General features: G+C 46.3%; 1 protein-coding gene across 1 annotated transcript; it reads left to right on the top strand.

The window, feature by feature from the left end:
- The first annotated feature begins 978 nt into the window (after nt 1–978).
- On the top strand, nt 979–21,165 carry LOC141130770 (uncharacterized). Its single transcript, XM_073618164.1, has 6 exons — nt 979–1,090; nt 2,001–2,093; nt 10,080–10,178; nt 11,344–11,451; nt 11,619–11,723; nt 19,553–21,165. The coding sequence occupies exons 1-6, from the start codon at nt 979–981 to the stop codon at nt 19,918–19,920; spliced, it is 885 nt and encodes a 294-aa protein (XP_073474265.1). The 3' UTR covers nt 19,921–21,165.
- Nucleotides 21,166–25,724: the final 4,559 nt, after the last annotated feature.

Here is a 25,724-nt window from a genome sequence, read left to right as displayed (position 1 = left end):
ACAAAGTTGTCGGAAAATCCAATGGTTCTGAACTCGGTGGCGTAAAACACGTACGTCGGGACTATAAGCGGGGCAGTAGCCAATAGCTTTTGTCTCTTAATTTATTTTGACCATGCGTGGCACTTTGTGCGTCGGATTTGTGTACACATGATCGAAATTTAATCGATCGGATTTTGTTGTCGGAAAATTTTATAGCCTGCTCTCAAACTTTGTGTGTCCGAAATTCCGACGGAAAAAGTCCGATGGAGCCCACACACAATCGGAATTTTTTTTATTTTAGTGTGTTGCTCTCTGGGCCTCTGCAGACAGTAGTCCGTGTTTCCATTATCTAGGTCGGTGGTCTCCAAACTGCGGTCCAGGGGCCAGATGCGGCCCTTTACCTGCCTTTATTGGGCCCTTGGGGCACTATTACTCCAACTGATACGAGACACTATTCTGCCAACTGACATCAAAACTGGGTCACCATTTCTCCCACTGTTGGGCACTATTCCTACCAATGATACCAACAATGGGGCACTATTCCTCCCACTGACACCAGCGATGGGGTACGCTTCCTCCCAATGATACCAGTGATGGGGCACTCTTCCTCCCATTGATACCAACAATAGGACATGATTCCTCCCCTAATACCCAATGTGGTGGTTTACACCCATTGATGACCAGGAAAAGTTCCACTCCCGCTGGCTACAGCCCGGCCCCTCTAAAGTCTGAAGGACAATAAATTGGCCCTTTATTTAGAAAGTTTGGAGAACCATGGTCTAGGTGCTTATTAAGGCCAATGAAGGAAAAATATTCTTTCCTGCCAATGCAGCTACTTGATAACAGTGACAACAAGAGGAATACAGAGGTAGGGAAGGCTGACTCCCCCTCCTTCCTAAATTACTCTTGCCACCTCTTGTCTCTGGTAAGTGCTTTAACCAGTTCAGCTCTTTGGACGTACTATGTACGTCCAAAGAGTGAACCGCTGATCACAGGCCAATGGCCTGTGTATATTTTGTACAGCCGACGACCAGCTTCAAAGTGAAAGTGATGCAGCAGCTGTCCAGTGCTTACCCAGAACACTTCCGCTGGCGGACAGAGAGACTCTACAGTGAGACGAGGCAAATTCATGCCTCAATCACATCTGCAAACAATGAAACTGGGAGTGATGTCACTTCCAGTTTCATATGCACTCTTTCCTGGCCAATACAGCCAGGGGACACATCTAACCAAGCCGATCTGTGCTTAGTTAGATGGTGTGAATGGCAGGGTAGACATTGGGGTCTATTAGATCCCTAATGTCTACATAAAGAGTACCTGTCACCTGCCCAATGCTATCACATAGGGGTTTATGAACCCCTTGTGATAGCAATCACTTGAATGGGTCTGCCTGGCCCTGGGCTGGGAAGGCAGAGAGTTTGTGGTTTCATTGCCCCCTGGAAGTTGGTCGTCCAAGGAGTGCTCATTAGTATCACTGGGGCGTGGGAAACCCACTGTGAGAAAGAGCACATGGTCACATCACCTTTTTTCTGCACATCACCTCTTTCACACTTGCAGTGGTGCTACAAGTGTTACCGGCTCATTTAGGTCTACAGTGCATGGAAAAGTAGGCTTACTTACCCGAGCTTTCGTTCCTCCATGCTTCTAGACCGGTCCTCACAGCACATTTCCCCCCTATGCTCCAGCAATCTAAGGTGCTGAAGTCACCACGACTGATACAGGGACCATAGACTGCAATGGATGTAACGTCAAGGGACATTCCACTAACTGAGATTAGTGAGCACCATCTGCTGGGGGGGGGCTTGCAGTGTGGATGCAAGGGATAATTATCGAATTTCCTGGAGTTGGGCTTTAAACACACCACTGTGTGAAAATATTAAAATCAGTGGATGAGACAGGCAAAATAAATGTCCAGAAACAGTTTTAGCAATGGCAGCCTGATTTTTTATAACATATATATCAAATGGTGTTCCTTAATTAGGAAACTATTAGATAAACTCTGAATGTTTTTTTCTCTCCAGGTTACATAACTCTGAAAAAATGTATCGCCAAGGCTCGAAACTTCTGTAGTTTTGTCCTGGAGAGCGCAGCCCTCCTCACCATGTGTTATTACGGTAAGAAATTATCTTCTTGTCCTGCCGCATCCTGCCTTTTCTATAACTGGCCTTAAAGCTGAAGATTAATCTGCTTAGATTGTGTCTTCCCTGGTTCCTCCTGCCCACTTCATCCACATGATCAAGACATTTTTCAATAAAAATCTTTCCATTTTTCATTACATACCTTCATTTGCCCTCACAGGCAAAAAAGGGGCAGCACACCAGAAAAATGTATGCCTGGAGCTGAGAAGGAACAAATTCATCAGAGGGCATACATGACAGGGTGGAAGGGGAACCAGGCAGAAGGAGTTAACTGATTTAAAGTTATGTGGTCAGCACTGACACTTACCTGATTGGTGGAGTAGATGGGGTGATTGTGAGGAATTAGTAATTATAGTTGCTGGGGAGGCTTGGTTTAGGTTCACTTGCAGAACAGAAATCGTTGGATGAACGTCCCTCCTTCCAGCCCTTAGTTTTTAGTTTTCCAGTTGTCATGTTTATTATTTAATTTGTTGTTCTTTGGCGGTTTGGGCTCCTTGACGGGGGTCTAAATCTGGTTATTGGGTAAATGGTGGGGACCCATCTGAGGTATGGCATCCCCTAGTTGGTACAATTTAATGCGTAGTGATCGGGTAGTGGACCGGTGAGTGGTCAACTGGGTTAGTCCCCAAGGACTTGGCGGCTGGGGTCACAAAGCTATCTGGTGCCACAGACACAAAGTTTTGGCTTTATGGTGCCATCACGTACCTCAAGCCATTGTTGTCTGGATTGAGACATTTATTGTTATATTTTGTTTTTTAAAAAAAGCTTATCTTTAATAAAAGGCTGATTAAGAAATTTAACTCCACTTACGAGTAGTGTGTTTTTTTCCTAAGGGGTATGGGGAAGTGGAGTTTTGGGAAGGCTTGGGTGAGAGGTCAGGGATGGAGGTGAGCTCGAATCAACCCTAGTCTAGAGAATCTCAACTATTTTCTGAGTTCTCATTAACAAAGCATGCATTAAAAACAGAGACTTATTTTGGAAACTTGCAGGTCCTCGTATGCAGGATGACAGACAATGTACAAGCAAAATAGATACTCACCAAACTTGAAACACAACCTGCCTGTGGCTTTCCAGTGCTTTTTTCCTTTTCACCCCCTATGATTGTGGCACAGGTATGGCAGAGCTCAATACTATTTGCCACACACAACCCAAAACTGCCAAGAGGGAAACAAAGCTGGGACAAATTTTATACCTATTTAAAGGAATATGGCCAAAGCTCTTGTGGCTATACTTCTCCTATGCAGAGGCGTACCTAGGGTCTCCAGCGCCCTTGGCGAGAATCTGTATCGGCGCCCCCCCCCGGCACCCCCCTTCATTAAAGAGTTAGTTAATTGTCTGCATATCCATTAAAGATAATGTTTAGGCTATACAGTCCCTTTTCAACAGCCCCTTTTCAATTGTTTTGACTTTTGAAAAGAGATATGCATATAAACATAGTAGTCAGATGAGATTTAGGATAAACAAGTGGTATCACATTCAGAAGAACTATAAAACCTTATACACCTTAATAGGTTGTCAGGTCACCTGAGACCAGGTGACAGATGCACTCCGTAGGAGTCGGAAGTGCACCACTAAGATAGTGGACCCTAGGACTGACTGCTGCGGATAGTACCCAGGGAGGTTCAGGAAGCAGGTCTACTGAATCACTAACACAGATCCCACTGGGAGCTAGAGCATAGATTCCCCAGGGCGCGGAGTCTAAGAGCCAGCAGGTGTTCACCAGAGCCTCTAGTGGTGAGGATGGACTGCGCTGCAGTCTGGCTCCAGGTCGCGGCCCCTAGGGTCTCACAGCTCAAGGTAGACTACAGGAGAAGGAAGTAGCAGGCTGGAACAACAAGGATAGTAAAGGGATAAGGCAGAGGTCAGAGCGACTAGCAGACAGGAACAACAGAGTACACGCCAAAGGTTCAGGGTCACAGGCAAACAGGGATAGTCGGGGACACGCCAAAAGGTCAGGGTCACGAGCAGTCAGGAATGGTCGAGAACACGCCAAGGTCGATAACAGAGACTAACGAAGAGCACACGGCAAGCAGGAAACAGGAAGCCAAACACACAATGAATACACAATGGTTGATCAGCACTGCTGGCTTGCAGTGCACAGGTTAATATAGGGTTCCCTGATAGGGCCTGGGGTGGGGCCATGCTTAGAGGAGAGGTTATAGAAACAGCCAGGTGAGAGTGGCTGGCCTCTTATGCTGCGTACACACGAGCAGACTTTACGGCAGACTTTGCCCGGCGGACGGGATTTCGTCAGACAATTCGAACGTGTGTGGGCTCCAGCGGACTTTGTTTTCTCAAAAGTTGGACGGACTTAGATTTGAAACATGTTTTAAAAATTCTGAAGATATAGCTGACATGGCCTCATATCGTGACTTCATTTCGGTTAAAATTCTGTCATATACTGTATTTATTTCTCTTCTAAAGCTTTGTTCAGGGGAAAGATAGGGGTCTTTCTCAGAAGCACTGTCATGAAACAATTTCACTTTCTTCACCCTCACGTTCGAAAGGTCGCCTTCTAATTCCATTTCTGAGGATTTCTCTTTGGCAAACGTTATGCCTGGTTCTGTTCCATAATCTCGCATTTTCTGCAATTATTCTGTGAGACCCTTTAACATTTTGTTTGCTACATCAAGAGAAATAGCCTTGCTTTGAAGAGACTGGTTGACCTTGTCAATGCAACACAGTATTCTTTCCCATATGTGAAGAAGGCAAAGAAACCTGAAGTCTATTTGTCTCATCAAAGTTTGTGCTCCAAAAGCTGTTTCTTCATTATAAATTGTGCGATCTGTCATGTCACTCAGTACGTAAAAAAAATGATTTTACAGACTTTTTTAGGGCGCTAATTGCTCTCTGTTTGGATGACCACCTCGTATCACTGTGGCCTTTTAAACTAACTTCAAGTTTCTGCATTAAAACTTGCCATCTTCCTGTGGAACCACTGAAAAATTTGAAGATTTGCTGTACAGTTCCAAAGCATGTTAACATCATCGGTGAAACACTTGCAGCATGGGAGCCAACAAGATTTAAACTGTGGGCAGCACAGGGTATATATCTTGCCAATTCATTAACCTGAGATAATCTTGCTTGTACTCCACTATATTTTCCAACCATGTTATTATTATTATTATACAGTATTTATATAGCGCCAACAGTTTACGTAGCGCTTTACAACTTGAGGGTAGACAGTACAAATACAATACAATTTGATACAGTAGGAATCAGAGGGCCCTGCTCCTTAGAGCTTATGTTGCTTCCGTTATCGTATCCTTGACCACCGCAGTTATCGATTTTCAGACCTTCTGCCTGCAGTTTTAAAAAAATAGTATTTGAAAGGCCCTTTCCTCTTTTTTCATCTGTATTAATAGAATCAAAACTACTTTCCTCAATTTGACAAAGGCCATCCGAGAGGTCTACAAACAGTATAACTTCACTCATCTGCTCCATCCGAGCACTATCTGGGGTGCAGTCAAACATGATAGAAAAATATTTTGCTGCTTTCAATTTTTTCAGCATCTCCTCTTTTACTTTTCTGGCTATTAACACAATTAACTAATTTTGAATTTTTGGTGAAAAATAACTGACAGCGTGTTTACTTTCTCTCACGTAGGTCATGTGAGCTGCTAGCTGAGGGTGATAATGGCTTAACAATTCCAAGGTACTGGGGAATATACCGCATTCAGGCTCCACTGCGATTCCCTTTGAGTTGCTTCCACGAAATGCCAAATTGTTTTTGGCACAAAACAAAATAACGTCAACAACTTTAAAAATATTGCGCCATTTCTCCTTTGTATTTCAGCATCCACAGTTTGACCTTTTTTTTTTTTTTTTTTGCAAAATCTTTTTATTAGGTTTTATAAAGTGGCAACAGACCACTCCTCCAGGGCACATCCTTTAACATATACAAACTTGCTTATCTATACCTCAATGGGGGAGAGGGTTAATTCAGGAAACATTGTTCTCTGTATTAAAATGACAGGATAATGTGACAAGAAAGGTTGGGTCAACTTGCTAGCATACTATAACCATTATGTTAATTTAGGAATTTAATTAGTTCATTTAGTTATCGCATCAGACGCCGTGGCATTATTGTCTAGCCAACAGGACCACACCTTATCAAATTTCTGTGGGCAAACCCCTGCTCAAGTAGGTGGCTTTATAAAGGGGCAAACTGGCGTTGACAAGGCTTTTCCAGAATTGAACTGAGGGGGGAGATGACTGTTTCCAGGTCATCGTGATGGCACAGTTTGACCAACTTTTAATCTCCTTTCAAAGTCTTTACAGGTCATGTACCAATCTCTGTGATGGGATGAGTTTTCATGAATTGGAAGAGAGGGATTTAAGTGTTTCCAATCCTGAAAACCTTTGTCAAAGTCAGAAAAAATTGTGAGTTTTGGGCTCTTGGGAAAAAGTAGACATGGAAAACAAAAAAAAAGCATCTTTAGATCATCCATTGTCTTCTGACACATTTTTAAGAATCTTATAAAACCATTTGGCGTCAAGATGTCTTCCATCATCTGAGGTTGGAAATTTAAACTTGGATATATCGATTGTTTCAGGGCCATGGTCAACAACAAGCTGTGTACGAACACTATCAGAGATCTTAGGTATTCCCAGCCACTTGGCTGGATCTTCATAAGCAATCACTTTTAGTTGTACTTGGTTACAGTTGCCATTTGAATCTTGTTCTTTGTCATTCAAACCTGTTACAGGCTCACTGCTCTTTGTCTTTGTAGATGTGCATGAAGAAGAAGCCACAGCGAAGTCTTCGACCTGTGGGATCATATTCATTTCCTATAGGTTCTGTGAAACAATTTTCAGCTTCATGGCTCCGACAGTTGCTTGCTTCTTTTTCTGTTAAAGGATGCATTTGTATTACAACCACTAGCATATCCCTCGTCGTTTGGGTGCAGCCAGTTATTAAGACCTCCAGATAAAGCAATATTTTTTTCTCTTTCTCTTTTCAGCTTCCTAAATGCACTACCAGATGGCTTTTTAGGTCCCATGTTGCAGGCGCTGTTTTGCCTCTCGGCTTCAAAAAAGTACAGGAAACACCTCTGCAGACAGTCAGATTACCAATATATGTTAAATGGGCACAAAAAAAAAAACAAAAAAACTTATGTTTAATTGAAATATTGCATCAAGTGTATTATTTCATTAAATGATTGCTATTAAAATTGCTTAAACTTGATGCAATCTTTCCATTAAAAATACCATTCAACAGCACGCACCTTTCTACTTCGTACAAGGTATTGGGCACCCTTGAATGACCTGGGTCATTAAACAACTCCCCTATCACTTCGTAAACAGTACAGGAAACACTTCTGCAGGCTTCACTTGCAGCACAAAAATCCTAGGTAAGGCAAAATGCTTTTTTGAATGCATAGATAACACACAAAACCATCATTAAGAGTGACAACTCACATCATTAAATAAAGCTTAGTACTGTTTAAACTAATGCTAAAGCACCACATGGTGTAATATTGTCATACAGGACAGCAGCACCCAACATTGATTTTACTAATTCCCCTAGATTTTCAAGACTAATAGTAAATATTTTGAGGGCCAACCAATTTGCCTGACATTATTTAAACCATTAAAATTTGGTCTAAGTGTGTTCGTCCAAGCACTAATACACTGCCCAACAAGAACTCTCCTGCCTTTGTGGCTGTGTGTGATGAAGAGATGAGCTTGGGCGTGTTATTTGGATAAACCATATTTATCGGCTTATAACACGCACCTTCACTTTAAAAAGGAAGTTTCAGGAAAAAAATCTTACATTTTAAATAAAGAACTGTGAAGCAAAATAAGAGTCAGTGCCCATCAATGCAGCCTAATCAGTGCCCATCTGCAGCCTCATAAGTGCCATAAATGCAGCACCCACCGTTGCCATAAATGCAGCACTCACCGTATTGCCATGAATGCAGCACCCACCGTATTGCCATGAATGCAGCACCCACCATATTGCCATGAATGCAGCACCCACCATATTGCCATGAATGCAGCACCCACCGTATTGCCATGAATGCAGCACCCACTCCATTGCCATGAATGCAGCACCCACTCCATTGCCATGAATGCAGCACCAACTCCATTGCCATGAATGCAGCACCCACTCCATTACCATGAATGCAACACCCACTCCATTGCCATGAATGCAGCCCACTCCATTGCCATGAATGCAGCCCACTCCATTGCCATGAATGCTGCACTCCATTGCCATGAATGCAGCACCCACTCCATTGCCATGAATGCTGCACTCCATTGCCATGAATGCAGCACCCACTCCATTGCCATGAATGCAGCACCCACTCCATTGCCATGAATGCCGCACTCCATTGCCATGAATGCAGCACCCACTCCATTGCCATGAATGCAGCACCCACTCCATTGCCATAAATGCAGCACCCACTCCATTGCCATGAATGCCGCACTCCATTGCCATGAATGCAACACCCACCATATTGCCATGAATGCAGCCCACTCCATTGCCATGAATTCCACACTCCATTGCCATGAATGCAGCACCCACCGTATTGCCACCCACAGGCATGCTGCCTGTGTGCTTGCTAGCTGGCATTAACACGTGGCATGGCCGTGGCGTGACTCTCCCTAACTGCTGATGACCAGCGGCTGCTCCCATCTGAGATGGCTCCCTCACAGGCTCACACACACACACTCACCTCCTTTTTTTGTTCTCCATCGATCACTGTATGCCACACTGCCGACAGGGAATGATTCCCAGTACCAGATGAAGTCCCACTGCACTTTCAGATCCGGCGTGGTCAGGAGGAAGGGTGGAGGAGAAGACGGCGGCAGCTTGCAGAAGCACGGGTGGGACTCCAGGAGCAGCCTTTGCGCATGCGCCACCCGCGTTCAAGGACTGGCCAGCCCTGCCGCAGCACATGACCACATTTGCCCAATCACAGGGCGCCAGCTGCCGCAACATGGCAACCGGATCGCAGGGGACACAGTTAATGGAAATTCAGAGAATTGAGACAAAGTGACACATACTGGTGCGGGATTTCGTCCTCCCTCAATGTTGCGCCCGGTGCCACGGCCCCCCCCTGCCCCCCCTGCTCCCCCCATGCTATGCCACTGGCTGAACTTAATGAACAAGAACAACTTAGAAGAGCAGTAGAACACTGCCAATTTGCGCCCCCCCTCGGCCTGCGCCCCTCGCTGGCGCTGGTTTCGCCAACCTGTTGGTACGCCCCTGCTCCTATGGGTAATAGGAGTGCACTCTCCACTCCTGTGACCCAGATTTAGCTGACATCGGAACACTTCCAGTTAATGGAGCACACAGACATGCTTAATAATTTTTTACTGTTTCAAATTTTACAGAGTTAGTTAGGTTTTGGAAAGACAAAGTGGGTTGTGTGATTCTTGATTGGTTCCTGCATAGATTGCTAAATTGTTTCTACTTATCTGTCTTCCTGTTTTAGGGGTTGTGGGGAAACGGGAACTCATCTCCACATTTGGTGGACGTATCCCCTGGTGCAGTTCTTCTGGACTGAAGGCTTTGGGATTCTTTCAAAACTATTCTTCAGACCTCTCTCCCCTGAGCCTACCATGGCACTTCTTAACAGGAATACCTTTGATCTTCCTAAGTGGCAGTTCAAAGTTCTTGCACAGGTCACCATGGCTGCTAAGATGATATTGGCAAAGGCCTTGAAAACCCTTAGGTTGTGCCTCACTGAAACAAAAAATAGGGTCACACAGGTCACAATTCTTGGAAAAATAGAAGCCTTACCAGGTAGAGTGTCTGAGTACACCAAGCTTTGGCGCCCTTGGGTGACCCAGTTTCCACCGAGTTTTTGCTTGAGCCCTGACTTTCCTGAGCACTAACGCCTGATCGGTGTTCAGTTTGTGTCTACAGACTAACCCCCGGGACCCCTCTTTTATTTGTGAAGTCAGCGCAGTTTGGATGAAAATGACATTTAATTATTTATTTTGTTATTGCAGCTTATCAATTCAGAGATGAGTGGAGAAGCCTGATTGGTGGAACACTTCTTTTCCTGTTCATTGTAATGGTCCGGATAGCTTGGTGTTATCTAGTTCAATGTGAGTATCATATAATAATCCCTGTCAGTGCTCACTCCTCCGGCCTCACAACTACATGAGCTTGCACATCCTATAGCAAAACCAGGTGCATATAATCAAGCACAGAGCCACACTGTCTACATTGGCAACGATGAGCAAACATTGATGTTTTAGACAATTGTGTATTCCAACCTTGTGATAACAGTTTGGTGGGACCATTTTCTTTTCCAGTATGACTGTGCCCCTGTGTACAAAGCCAACTCCATTAAAGACAAGGAACTTGACTGTCCTGCATAGAGCCCTGGCCTCAACCCTACTGAACACTTTTGGGATGAAGTGGAATGTCGATTGTGAGGCAGGTTTGCTCATCCTACATCAGTACCTGATCTCACAAATGTTCTGTTGGCTAAATGAGCAAAAATTTCCACAGACAATTCTTGTGGAAAGCCTTCCCAGATGAGTGGAGGCTGTTAATGGTACTGTAGGCCAGCTTCATATTAAAGTCCATCATGTTGGAATGAGTTGTCCAGCAAGCCCATATAGCTGTAATGGTCAGGTGCCCACATATACAGTAGTGTAGACAATAACCACACTCGGGTACCAATCTCATCTTTAGAAGCTACACATGCCACTGTACAACCAGTGGAGCAAAGTATGTTAAATATTCATGGGCCAAAAAAATACCCATCAGAGTCCCCTTTACATCAAAGCCACCATCAGAGTTTCCGCTACTTCAGAGTCAAAAAGTGTAGCTGCTGACTTTTAATAAACAGACACTCACCTGTCCCACGGTCCAGCGATGCGTGCATGGTAGCCAATCAGCTGCCAACTTCAGCTTGTTCCATTAAGCTTTGATAATAAAACCTGGAAGCTGATTGGTTTCTATGCAGATTTGCAGCAGATTTTGCTCTCTAGTTTTAGTAAATAACCCCCATTATTTATTATTTTGCCTACTGAACACACAAAGGTACCATGAGATGTAGATATAATCATGTGTTGCACTGGTTCGCCAAGACCAGAAAATTATTTCTAGGGTTCCTCAGCTGGAAAAAAGCTTGAGAAAGCCGGCTCTAAACCTTCCCAGTTATTTCCATGCCTAGAAAAAGAGCTTCACATTCATTTCAATTCTTCCTTGTTACAGCACTGACCTATGAACCTGATTTTCTCTTCTCATATTTCCTGACAGGTAGCCTCCTAATGAGATGCATCACCGCAACGGAAGAAGCCTTCCTAGTGGCTGACTTTCTGTTTGTTCCCTTGCTATTCATAGCAGAAATTGTTCTTATTTATCAAGGTGAGCCACGTCTATACCCTCACCATATACTCTACAGTATTTATACACCTTACAATGAGAAATGGACCAGTTTGAAGCTTCTTGGTGATCCGTGTGGCCCTGAGCGTGAGGTTAAGGGCCACAATGTGAAATCTTGACTGACAGCAGATCCTCTGTGTTTCTGGCAGATGATGATCTATGCGGGATGAAGACGAAGACAAGATGGAAGTGCCACTTCTACTTGGGGATAGTCATGGCGCCCATTTTCTTGGCTGTGTGCCTGTCCAGACTCTGTAAGTGCCAAGTTATGAGTGTAGTTTTGTATTATTTGTTGGTGTCACCTGAAATGTCCCCAACTTGTGTTGTGTAGTAAAGAATATGTAAAAATGACCATTCTATGTTACCTTAGAGAACTACCATACATCTTATCATTGTAATGCCGCGTACACACGATCGGACTTTCCGGCATACTTGGTCCAGCGGACCAGAGTCTGCCGGACAATCCGCCCGTATGTAGGCTCCGGCGGACTTTTCCGGCGGACTTTTTCCTAAAAGCCCGCCGGACCTAGATTTGAAACATGTTTTAAATCTTTCCGTCTGTGTGCTGGTCCGACGGAAAGCCCGCTCGTGTGTATGCTGGTACAACGGACCAGATACGACGCGGGGGCAGGGTATTGCATTTCGCGCTCGCTGCAATAGGAAAAACAAATTTTCCTATTGCGGCGAGCGCGGGGCATACAACGCCCTTAGGTTTGGTATGGATTATAAAGGGAAACCCCTACACCGAAAAACAGGTGGGGTCCCCCCTAAAATCCATACCAGACCCCGATCCGAGCACGCAGCCTGGCCGGTCAGGAAAGGGGGTGGGGACGAGCGAGCGCCCCCCCCCCTCCTGGACCGTACCAGGCCGCATGCCCTCAACATGGGGGGTGGGTGCTTTGGGGGAGGGGGGCACCCTGCGGCCCCCCCACCCCAAAGCACCTTGTCCCCATGTTGATGAGGACAAGGGCCTCTTCCCGACAACCCTGGCCGTTGGTTGTCGGGGTCTGCGGGCGGGGGGCTTATCGGAATCCGGGAGCCCCCTATAAGAGGGCCCCCAGATCCCGGCCCCCCACCCTATGTGAATGAGTATGGGGTACATGGTACCCCTACTCATTCACCTAGGGAAAAAGTGTCAATAATAAAACACACTACAAAGGTTTTTAAAATAATTTATTAAACAGCTCCGGGGGGGGGAACTTCCTCCGGTTTCGGGGGTCTTCTTCCGGCTTCGGGGGTCCCTCCGGTTCATCTTCTCCTGGCGTCCGGTTGGTTCTTCTCCGCTCTCTCCGGCCTCTTCTCCTGGTGTTCCAGTTCTTCGGCCGGCTCCTCCGCTGTCTTCAGGTAGCTCTCTTGCCAGCGGTGGTCTGGACTTCTGGGATTCTTGTCTACTTTTCTCTTCTGCAGATGTTGACACGACGCTCTCCCTGGCTGGACTGCTCTCTGAGGGCTCCGTTGTGACTTATATAGGCGGAGACCCCGCCCCCTATGATGTCACAGTCCCTGGGCATGCTGGGACTGTGATGTTTTAGGGGGCGTGGTCAACATCATCCAGTGACCACGCCCCCTAAAACGTCCCAGTCCCAGTATGCCCAGGGACTGTGACATCATAGGGGGCGGGGTCTCCGCCTATATAAGTCACAACGGAGCCCTCAGAGAGCAGTCCAGCCGGAGAGAGCGTTGTGTCAACATCTGGAGAAGAGAAGAGAAGACAAGAAACCCAGAAGTCCAGACCTCCGCTGGCAAGAGAGCTATCTGAAGACAGCGGAGGAGTCGGCTGAAGAACTGGAACACCGGGAGAAGAGGCCGGAGAGAGCGGAGAAGCACCAACCGGACGCCGAGAGAAGAGGAACCGGAGGGACCCCCGAAGCCGGAAGAAGATGCCTGAAGCCGGAGGAAGATCCCCCCCCAGCTGTTTAATAAATTATTTTAAAAACCTGTGTAGTGTGTTTTATTATTGACACTTTTTCCCTAGGTGAATGGGTAGGGGTACCATGTACCCCATACTCATTCACATAGGGTGGGGGGCCGGGATCTGGGGGCCCTCTTATAGGGGGCTCCCAGATTCCGATAAGCCCCCCGCCCGCAGACCCCGACAACCAACGGCCAGGGTTGTCGGGAAGAGGCCCTTGTCCTCATCAACATGGGAACAAGGTGCTTTGGGGGGGGGGGGCGCAGGGCGCCCCCCTCCCCCAAAGCACCCACCCCCCATGTTGAGGGCATGCGGCCTGGTACGGTTCAGGAGGGGGGGGCGCTCGGTCGTCCCTACCCCCTTTCCTGACCGGCCGGGCTGCGTGCTCAGATCGGGGTCTGGTATGGATCTTAGGGGGGACCCCACGCCGGTTTTTTGGCGTAGGGGCTTTCCTTTAAAATCCATACCAGACCTAAGGGCCTGGTATGCACCGCGACGGGGCTCGCAAGGTGTCAATCTCGCCGATAAAAGCGGCAAGATTGACTTCCTTTTCTAGTCCCGTCGCACCTGAGTCACGTTCAAAATGAACGGACTTGTCCGTGTGTGGGCAAGTCCGTTCATTCTGAAAGTCCGCCGTAACTCCGGCGAAAGTCCGTCGGAAAGACGGGCGGACTTAGCCCGTCGGAAAGTCCGGTCGTGTGGGCAAGTCCGTCCGTTTTAAAGTCCAGCGCACCTGGCGGACAAAGTCCGTCAGAAAGTGTGCCGGACCAAGTATGCCAGAAAGTCCGATCGTGTGTATGCGGCATAAGAATCAAAAGGAGCAAACTTAGCTTGTATGTGGCCTTCATTTGTATCAAAACTTTCCTTTCAGGCTGGCTTCACACTATAGCACCACATTACCATGTTGTATGGTACGTGTTAAGGTGCGCTGTTTATGATCTGAAGATGATACCTGCGTCTTTGTAAGCAGGAGACCATTATGTTGCAGAGTGTGACTGCTACAATGTTACAGATTGAGACCACTACAATGTTATGGCTTGTAAGTGAGGATGAGCTCTTGGGTCGATCCGCACACACTGCTTGCTTGGGCGTTTGTCCAGATTATTAGTTTGTTGCTGGAAGCCTACTATCATCTGTAGTAAAAGTTGGTCTACAGCTACTATATATGACAGCTTCCTTTGTCAATGGTTGTTGTGGAAGCAGCAGGGACAGGGATAGCAGCCATCATCACTAACCAAATATGGCCAAATGGCCATATTTGGTCAATGATATCACTGGTACATCTGCCCCTGGAAGCAGGGCCGCCATCAGAGGGGTACAGCCGATACAACTGTGAGGGGCTCGCCCGGGCCAAAAGAAGGCAGGGCGGGTGAAGGGGAGCTGTGTTGTGCACTATAGAAACAATCTTGCAGCTTCTGCTCAGACATCAAGCTCTTCACTGCCACCTCTGGCTACTATGTGCATGTGCACCCCTCGTGTGAGCTGCCTGTACTGTGCTCCTCTGTGTCAGCAACATGTCAGCTTTCTGAAAATGAGCTGGGACTAGGTAGGAAGATTGCCTTTACAAGTAGGGGCTGTGAAGGAAAGGGAGGGGGGCTGTTTGTGTACAGGGAGGGGCCAGAGGCTTGTGGGTTTACAGATTTGTGTATGTGAGGGGCTGACATATAAATATATATATATATATATATATATATATATATATATATATATATATATATATATATATATATATACACACACACACACGTGGGGGGGCTGACATATATACAGGTGTGGGGGGGCTGACATATATACAGGTGCGAGGGGGGCTGGCATATATACAGGTGTGGGGGGGCTGGCATATATACAGGTTGAGGGGGGCTGGCATATATACAGGTGTGAGGGGGGCTGGCATATATACAGGTGTGGGGGGGCTGACATATATACAGGATTGTGGGGGGCTGACATATATACAGGTGTGAGGGGGGCTGGCATATATACAGGTGTGAGGGGGGCTGGCATATATACAGGATTGAGGGGGGCTGACATATATACACGTGTGGGGGGGGGCTAACATATATACAGGTGTGTGGGGGGTCTAACATATATACAGGTGTGGGGGGGGGTGGAGCTGACATATATACAGGTATGAGGGGGCTGGTATATATACAGGTGGGGGTGGGTCTGACATATATACAGGTGTGAGGGGCGCTGGCATATATACAGGATTAAGGGGTCTGACATATATACAGGATTGAGGGGGGGACTGAGTGTGTACAGATGAGGTGGCCGGTGTGCGGATTCGGTGGGATGGCCGTGGGCAAGCCCTGGGGAATGTTGGTGGTCAGGCTTGGGGGCCCAGGCCTAATGTAAAAATTTCTGATGGCTGCCCTCATCAGAAGTGTCCATCAGTGAGTGGAATTTTCCTTTTAGTGACCTGTTGGGCACCATTCATCCTGATTGATGAGTGATCTGCATCACTGGACAATTGACAGTGACAATGGATTTACTGTACATTGTGGGACTTTTTAAAAATGATTTAAAAAAAAACTGGCCTGCAGACCCCCCACAACCACAGTTGTGGGGAAGAGGCCCTTGTCCTCATCAACATGGAAACAAGGTGTTTTGCCAGAACGGTTTCCCCTTACAAGGTACATCCCCCTACATGTTGAGAGCATGTGTCCTAGTATGGTTCTGTCCCTCACCTTTCCTGGTCTGTCAGGCTGCATGATTGGAGAAGGGTTTGGTATGGATGAATGGAATCCCCGGCCCAATGCTGGGACATGGTCATCTAGAGCCCAGGGCAGATGTGCCAAACTGCGCCCCGCCCCCTACAAAATGTATGAGCATTATATGTTAGCAAAAATCCCCCCCCCAAAAAAAAATGTAAGCACTAATCTGCATGCTTACCCCCTAAGCATAAATCCCCCCTTCACCCAGTACAAATCCAATCCCCCTGCTGAAATACCCTCTCCCAGCACAAAATTTTGACTTCCCATCTCCACTCCCAGCTTAAATCCCCTCTCTCTGCAAATCTCCCCCCGCACAATTTGACCCCCCCCCCCCCCAAAAAAAAAACACTCCTCTTAGCACAAATCCTCTACCCCTCAAATTTTCCCTCCCAGTAAACATCCCCCCCAATCCAAATCTCCCCTCCCAGCACAAATCCCCCCCATCCACCCTCCTAGCACAAATCCCCCCCCCCAATTTCAACTTCAAGCACAAATACCCCCAAACATCCTTACTAGCTCAACTCCCCCCCCCCAAAAAAAAAATATTCCCCTCCCCTCTACCATATCACCTCTTCTAGCAAAAAACAACCAAATCCCCCCTTCTAGAAGCACAAGTCCTCTTCGCCCCTCCCAACACAAATGCCCCAAATCACAACTTCCAGCACCCCCCAAATTCTCCCTCCTAAAACAATTCATACCCCCTAGCGCAACACTAATCCCCTCCCCCGCAATGTCATTGCAGCACCCCCCCCTTATGATATCGCAGTGCCCAGGGCAGCCATCCCTCCTGCCCACCCCTTGTCCTGGCCCTGCCCAGGCCATTTGTTTGCGAACAGAAGTAAAAACCAGGAACTTCCCTTTACTGACAATTTATTTGGCTCCCATTGCCTTCAGTGGGGTTCAGATTCTGCACCCGAACTTCAGTAAGGTTTCCCGAACCTGCCTCGAATCAAACACAGGTATAACAACTCATCCCTACATGCAAGCCAGAAGGGGACAGGCCAGGCTTGACTGTTACAGCAAAAGTCAAGATTTGCAAATGACCTTGCTGCCTTGACCTTAGAGTTTAACTCCTAATTTTGATATGTGGCTTTTACTGATGGTAATCCTTATCATGTGCTCGGTTTACACTGAGTGGGTTTATGAATGGCTCACTTTAAAGCTAAATTCCGGTCTTTTGGTATCTCCCCTTTCCATTATAAGGCTCTAATGAGCTTGTTTCGTGTAAGGGAATCAAAATACTTGCCTTATTCCTTGCTTCCACAGGTTTCGTCTTCTCTGGATGCCCAATTCAATGACGCTCCCTTTCTCCCTTTCCTTTCACCCCACCCTTTACCAAAATCATTATACCTAATGCAGGCCAAGTAGTCTTGCATTGTACACGAGGGTGAAGAAGGCCCGTCCGTAGTACGGAGGAGTGCCAAGTTTATGATGAAGAAGGTAAGTGTAGCACCCTCTAGAAGTGGGCTAAAATTAATTTAGGTTTGTTAGTGTAGGTCTACTAGGGCAGCCAAAACATAGTTAGCTCAGGGCTAAGCTTGAGCTGTGTAATCTGGGTCAGGGTTACTTTTGTTCAGGGCTGGGTGACTCATCCTAGCAGCTTCTCTGGTGCCACCTCCTATTTTCTGGAACATTAGAGAATGTCCTAGACATAGTGGGTGGAGGATAAGAGGAGCTGCTTGGAACATTTATGAGGACCTCAGCCATACCCAGTAAAGGGCATGCAGGGGGCAGGCCACCTCATAAATAAGCATGGGGCAGTTGGGTGGAAGATGGAGTGCTGAGGAAGCTGTTGGTGGTCCTCGAGGTTGCCCCCTAATCTGGGAAGATTCCTACCAAAGCAGACAGAGGAAACCCTTCCTTTAGGCATGGGAGCAAGGAAAGTGGACAGCAGGAGTAGGTCAGCATGTCTAAGAGATCTCCTGAGAGTCAGCCGGGTGGGCTGGTGAGTGTCAGTCTGGAGGACTGTGAGGAGAAGTTAGCCCAGAGAGCTAGTAAAAGGGCAGTTGCAGCCAGATGTTGCTGAGATCAGCAGCCACAGGAATGATGCAAACTGGACACAGACATTTTGCTACACACCTAAGGGGCCTTGGGTTCCTGTCTGTAATGGACCATTGCTTCATCTGACTGAGTGACTGTCAGGTACTCACAGTGTTCCAACTAGGTTCTGTGTGCTGGAGCGAAGAAGAGGAGATATATATATATATATATATATATATATATATATATATATATATATATATATATATATATATATATATACCGTATTTATCGGCGTATAACACGCACCCCAAGTTTAGGAGGGAATTATAAGGAAAAAAATGTTTTAAGGAAAAAAACTTACATTTAAATGCCCATCAATGCAGCCTTGCACAGCGTCCATCTGCATGCTTGTCCAGTGTCATTTGCAGCCTTGCAGTCAGCAGCCTTGGTGTCATTTGCAGCCTTGCAGTCAGCAGCCTTGGTGTCATTTGCAGCCTTGCAGTCAGCAGCCTTGGTGTCATTTGCAGCCTTATCAGTGTCCATTTGCAGCCTTTGCCAGTGCCGATCTGAAGCTTTTCTGTGTCCTTTTGCAGCCTTGCCCAGGTTGCAGTTAAACTGCAGTGACATGTCAGTGTCACTGCAGTTTGAAAATGGCGCCGAAATACACAGAGCCGGTCCTCGGCTCTTCTCGGCGGCTCTCGTTGACTTTCGGCCACTTTCGGCTCCACTCGTAGTCCCGCCCGGGATGGGCGTGACAGTGAGCGGAGCTAGCCAAACCTAGCCGAGTACACTCGGCTAGGTTCGGGCGGCGCTCGAGTGAAGCTGAAAGTGGCCGAGAAGACCCGATGACCGGCCCTGTGTATTTCGGCGCCAGCGGTGCCATTTTCAAATCGCGGTTGGCGATCGCTCCGCTCAGTCAGCGGGGGATCGCAGGGGATCGGCGTATAACACGCACCCGCGATTTTCCCCTGATTTTAAGGGGAAAAAAGTGCGTATTATACGCCGATAAATACGGTATATAGACTGGATATAGGAAATGTTGTCCCTAAAGTTGTTTTTGAAAGCCAAATGGGCATCCCATAACCTCCCATCCCTATCCAAGTTATTACGCTCAATAAATAACAAAAAGCAGACAGACTGTTCTCTGACTCTGGAGTGCCTGTGAAATTTCGGTGTTCCTGGCTGTGCAGGGTGGGGGATCCCAGTTTAATTGCAGCTACTAAAAGGGATGTACTACATTCAGTAAGTATTTTTCTCTCTCATAGCCCCCTAGATTTAGCAAGCATTAGATCGTTACTAGAGAAGAGCAAGGAGGCTACCAAAAGGCCAAAAAGACCAACAGACTGGAGCTCAGCTTTAAGCCTCAGAGGACTAATATATTCAACAAATAGTTCTTTCAGATCTGATGTTAAAAATAGACTGTAGTATTAGTACCACTAACTAATCATGATTTATCTGATATATGTTATATTCATAGGCAGAAAACCAGATCCTACACCCTCAGCCCAAGCATCAATGTCAGGAGAACAGGGACAAAGGAAAGGCCATATTGTAGGAACCCCGGACAATGATGGAACCGCAGAGGACAACGCTGAAGTCAATGTAGGACCAACGAGGAGGAATAATGACTCATCTATGGACAATGCCCAGAGAAGAGAGAGTGAGGAGGAGGAAGATGAGGAGGAAGAGAATGGTGCAGAAACAGAAGATTTAGGACTATACTATGGCTGCCGAGACATTATGGATGACAAAGATTCGATTTTTGATACCGAGAATGTGCAAGGCGATGAGTCAGATGAGTCAATGGAAGGAATTCCTCTGCAGGCTCAGAGGTGTATAGAGTGACAATCCAGATGTACTTTATATACTGTACATCATTTTAGATTTTGCTATCATTTACAGTGCCTTGAAAAAGTATTCACACCCCTTGAAATTTTCCACATTTTGTCATCTTACAACCAAAAACGTAAATGTGTTTTATTGGGATTTTATGTGATAGACCAACACAAAGTGGCTCATAATTGTGATGTGGAAGAAGATAAATGGTCTTGAAATTTTACAAATGAATATGTGAAAAGTGTGGGGGGCATCAGGGCCATCTTAATAGCATCATGGGCCCCTTGACAAAGTAATGCTATGGGGCCCCTATAAGCCTGCCCAATTTACGCACTTACTCCTAAGAATTAAAGTACAATATTTTCTACTTTCTGCTATGAAACATATCAAATTACAAAAATTGAAAACATGTATTCTGCTACATGTCTTTGGTATAAAAAATCTGAGAGAGTTGTACCCTCGCAGCCCCCCTAATGCCTGTACGGTCTCATCCCCCCCTCACATGTGTATATATATATATATGACACACATGCACACACACACACGTACACAGGCACACACACACACACACGTACACAGGCACACACACGTACACAGGCACACACACACACACACACGTACACAGGCACACACACATACACAGGCACACACACACACACACACGTACACAGGCACACACACATACACAGGCACACACACACACACGTACACAGGCACACACACACATGTACACAGGCACACACACACACGTACACACACACACACACACACGTACACAGGCACACACACACACAGGCACACACACACACACCTACACAGGCACACACACACATGTACACACACACACGTACACAGGCACACACACACATGTACACACACACACACGTACACAGGCACACACACACATGTACACACACAAACGTACACAGGCACACACACGTACACAGGCACACACACACACACACACACGTACACACACACACACACACACAGGTACACACACACACACACACGTACACAGGCACACACACACACATGTACACAGACACACACACACACACACACACACGTACACAGGCACACACACACATGTACACAGACACACACACGTACACAGGCACACACACACACACACACACGTACACAGGCACACGTACACACACACACACACGTACACAGGCACACACACACGTACACAGGCACACGCACACATGTACACAGACACACACACACACACGTACACAGGCACACACACACACACACACGTACACAGGCACACACACACACACACGTACACAGGCACACACACACATGTACACAGACACACACACACACACACACACGTACACACACACACACACACATGTACACAGACACACACACACACACACGTACACACACACACACATGTACACACACACACACGTACACACACACACACATGTACACAGACACACACACACATACACACGTACACACACGTACACAGGCACACACACACACACGTAAACAGACACACACACACACACATGTACACATGCAGGCACACACACATGTACACAGAAACACACATGTACACACACACACATGTACACAGACACACACACAACACCCCCCCCCTACTTGTAGACCAGCCTTTACTTGTTAGGTGGTGTTTCTTGTCCCAGCTCTTGTGCAGGACACATGAGGGGTGCACATGCAGGAATTTACCAGAGGGGGCAGCAAAGAGCCCGATGTCAGCTCAATGACTCTCACACACATTCCAAAAGCCAGCGCAGCCATGGAGCCCTCCTGCACCAGCCCCTGCCTTCTCCCATCTCCGCCAGACAGCCGGGCCCTTCTAGACGCTCGGGCCCTTACTAGTGAATGGGCTCTGTACCCCCCTGATGGCGGTCCTGCCCGCCGGACTGCCTGTGCCCGCTAAGCCTGACTCCCTTGCCCCACTGCTACTTCTATTTGTCTGGCTCTGATGGGGCCCCAGGTGAACTGCTCAGTAAGACGGCCCTGGGGGGCATTTGTATTCAGCCCCCGGAGTCAAAACTTTGTAGAGCCGCCTTTCACTGCAATTACATCTGCAAGTCTTTTTGGGGATGTCTCTACCAGCTTTGCACATCTAGAGAGGGACATTTTTGCCCATTCTTCTTTCCAAAATATCTCAAGCTCTGTCAGATTGGATGGAGAGCGTCTGTGATCAGCAATTTTCAAGTCTTGCCACAGATTCTCAATTGGATTTCAGTCTGGACTTTGACCGGATCATTCTAACACATGAATATGCTTTGATCTAAACCATTCCATTGTAGCTCTGGCTGTATATTTAGGGTCGTTGTCCTGCTGGAAGGTGAACCTCCGCCCCAGTCTCAAGTCTTTTACAGACTCTAACAGGTTTTCTTCTAAGATTGTATTTTGCTCCATCCATCTTCCCATCAACTCTGATCAGCTTCCCTGTCCCTGCTGAAGAAAATCATCCCCACCACATGATGCTGCCACCACCATGTTTCACAGTGGGGATGGTGTGTTCAGGGTGATGTGAAGTGTTAGTTTTCCACCACACATAGTGTTTTGTTTTTAGGCCACAAAGTTAAATTTTGGTCTCATCTGACCAGAGCACCTTCTTCCACATGTTTGCTGTGTCCTCCACATGGCTTCTCACAAACTGCAAACGGGACTTCTTATGACTTTCTTTCACCAATGTCTTTCTTCTTGTCACTCTTCCATAAAGGTCAGATTTGTGAAGAACACGACTAATAGTTGTCCTGTGGACAGATTCTCCCACCTGAGCTGTGGATCTCTGCAGCTCCTCCAGAGTTACCATGGACCTCTTGGCTGCTTCTCTGATAAATGATCTCCTTGCCCGGCCTGTCAGTTTAGGTGGACGGCCATGTCTTGGTAGGTTTGCAGTTGTGCCATACTCTTTCCATTTTCGGATGATCAATTGAACAGAGCTCCGTGAGATGTTCAAAGCTTGGGATATTTATTATAACCTAACCCTGCTTTAAACTTCTCCACAACTTTATCCCTGACCTGTCTGGTGTGTTCCTTGGCCTTCATGATGCTGTTTGTTCACTACGGTTCTCTAACAAACCTCTGAGGGCTTCACAGAACAGCTATATTTATACTGAGATTAAATTACAAAACAGGTTGACTCTATTTACTAATTAGGTGACTTCTGAAGGCAATTGGTTCCACTAGATTTTAGTTAGGGGTATTAGAGTACAGGGGGGCTGAATACAAATGCACACCACACTTTTCACATATTTATTTGTAAAAAATGTTGAAAACCATTTATCATTTTCCTTCCACTTCACAATTATGTACCACTTTGTGTTGGTCTATCACATAAAATCCCAATAAAATACATTTATGTTTTTGGTTGCAGCGTGATAAAATGTGGAAAATTTCAAGGGGTATGAATACATCTTCAAGGCACTGTATAGGGCTCGCTGTAATTCTTTTATAGGCTAAATAGACACTTTAATACAAAAATATACAAAAATACTATATGCTGTAAATAGAATATCCCACAGCAAAAGGGGGCATTATAAAAATCAAGTTATATTAATGTGTACCACTTTAAGAACGGGCCTATTTTTCAAACTTGTTGTTTCTTACTTAGAACCCCCAAACATTATATATATATTTTTCTAACAACCTAGAGAATAAAATGGCGGTCATTGCAATACTTTCTGTCGCACCATATTTGCAGAGCGGTCTTACAAGCGCACATTTTTTGGAAAAAATACACTTTTTTAAATTAAAAAATAAGACAATTATAAAGTAAGTACGATTTGTTTTTATATTGTGAAAGATGATGTTACACCGAGTAAATTGATACCCAACATGTCACTCTTCAAAATTGCGCCTGCTCGTGGAATGGCGACAAACTTTTATCCTTGCAAATCTCCATAGGCGACGTTTAAAAAATTCTACAGGTTGCATGTTTTGAGTTACAGAGGAGGTGTAGAGCTAGAATTATTGCTCTCGCTCTAACGATCGCGGTGATACATGTGTTTTTGGATTCCGTTTTCATATGCGGGCGCTATTCACGTATGCGTTCGCTTCTGCACGCAAGTTCGGCGGGACAGGGCACGATAAAAATGTATTTTTTTCTTATTTATTTTACTTTTTATTTATTATTTTTACACTGATCTTTTTTAAAAAAAAAACAAAAAAACATTATGTCACTTTTATTCTTTTTACAGGGAATGTAAACATCCCTTGTAATAGAAAAAAAGCATGACAGGATCTCTTAAATATGAAATCTGGGGTCAAAAAGACCTCAGATCTCATATTTACTCTAAAATGCAATATAAAAATAAAATATAAAAATAAAATAAAATAAAAATGTTGTTTGAAAAAAAATAAAAATAATAATGTCTCTTTAAGAGCTATGGGCGGAAGTGACGTTTTGCAATGGTATGGAGGCCATCTTCCCCTCACTCAGCTCCATACCAAAGAGGGAACAGGATCCGATCGCCTCCGCCGGTGCCGACGGTCCCCGTAAGCGGTGGAGGGCACCAGAGCGCGGCGGGAGGGGGGGTTCCCTCTCCCACTGACGGTGAAAGTGATCTCGTGATGAATCCGCCGCCGAGACCACTTTTATCTTAAAGCGGACCACCCGCTGAAGAAGTGAATACCGGGGTTATGGCAGCTGCCATAACAACGATATTCCTCTTCAAAGTGCCGCCATATAATGATGGCGGGCGGTCTGTAGGTGGTTGAAAATATTAAAGTTATATAAAAATACAAAGTGAGGTGATGATTATTTGTGCTGGAATTATCTTATTTGTACTCTTGTTTTAATAAAAGTTTATCTGCACTCTTTGTAGCGCTTTTCTCTTTTCATCTATATGCCAACATATGCTAAATGAGGCATTGCAGTAGATGTATGGCCAGCGGATATCTGTTTTGGAGGTCCACTCTCTCTGGGATACCTGAGATACCTCAGTTTGTCTGGAGACCACCTCTCTCTGGTAAGACAGAAGACATGTTTCGCCCCACCCTCTATGATTAAGCCCCTTGGGTGGGGTGAAACACGTCAGAGGAGTGTAGTCAGGAGGAGCTTAGGCTTAGGCTGAAGGTGTATCTCCACCATTCTGTACACCTTCTGTCTTGAACGCTGGCACGCATTTGTGCTTTGGACTGCAAGGGGAGGTTTGTATTATCAGCAAAGGTCCTGATAGGAATCCTAGCAGTGATACCTCCAGATGAATGTTGCAGCAAAGTCCCATTGCAGGGGTACCTGGGGATGATGTTGTGTCTGTCTTTGTGTTGAAGACCTGGAGCACAATTGTCAAACACAAGTCCCGCGGGCCGAATCCGGCCCTCTAGGCCATTTCTTGTGGCCCTCACACCTCTCCTGCAGCTGCAGGAGAGCTCCAGCCCTCCTCTGGTCCACCTCCAGACCCCTAATTTCTGCTTTCAAGCAATGCATCCAGCTTCTTCCCAGCAGCAGCATAAGGAAAGGGGGTGCACTGTGATGTTAGGGAGAGTAGGGGACTCAACTTCTGATGGTGGGGTGGCTCTTGACATCTAATGTAAGGGGAGGGGATGCGCTGGACATCTAATGTGACAGATACAACCGGCCGTTTTAAGGACAATCATAATGCTGATGCGGGCCACGATGAAATTGAGTCTGACACCCCTGACCTAGAGGCAAGATCTGCTGTAATGAGGAAACCCTCCATCTGTTACCCTACTATCCTGGAATGCAGTTCTAGTTATCTGGCACTGTTCATGTGAGATATTAATAGAACAGAGATACTCTGGAGGAGATGGACTAAGACTGGTGCACTCAGGATCTGGTGCAGCTGTCC

This window comes from Aquarana catesbeiana, linkage group LG01, assembly GCF_042186555.1.
Source record: "Aquarana catesbeiana isolate 2022-GZ linkage group LG01, ASM4218655v1, whole genome shotgun sequence".
Taxonomy (NCBI): Eukaryota; Metazoa; Chordata; class Amphibia; order Anura; family Ranidae; genus Aquarana; species Aquarana catesbeiana.
The sequence above is the reverse complement of the archived record's forward strand: the minus strand, read 5'-3'. Positions and strand labels throughout refer to the sequence as shown.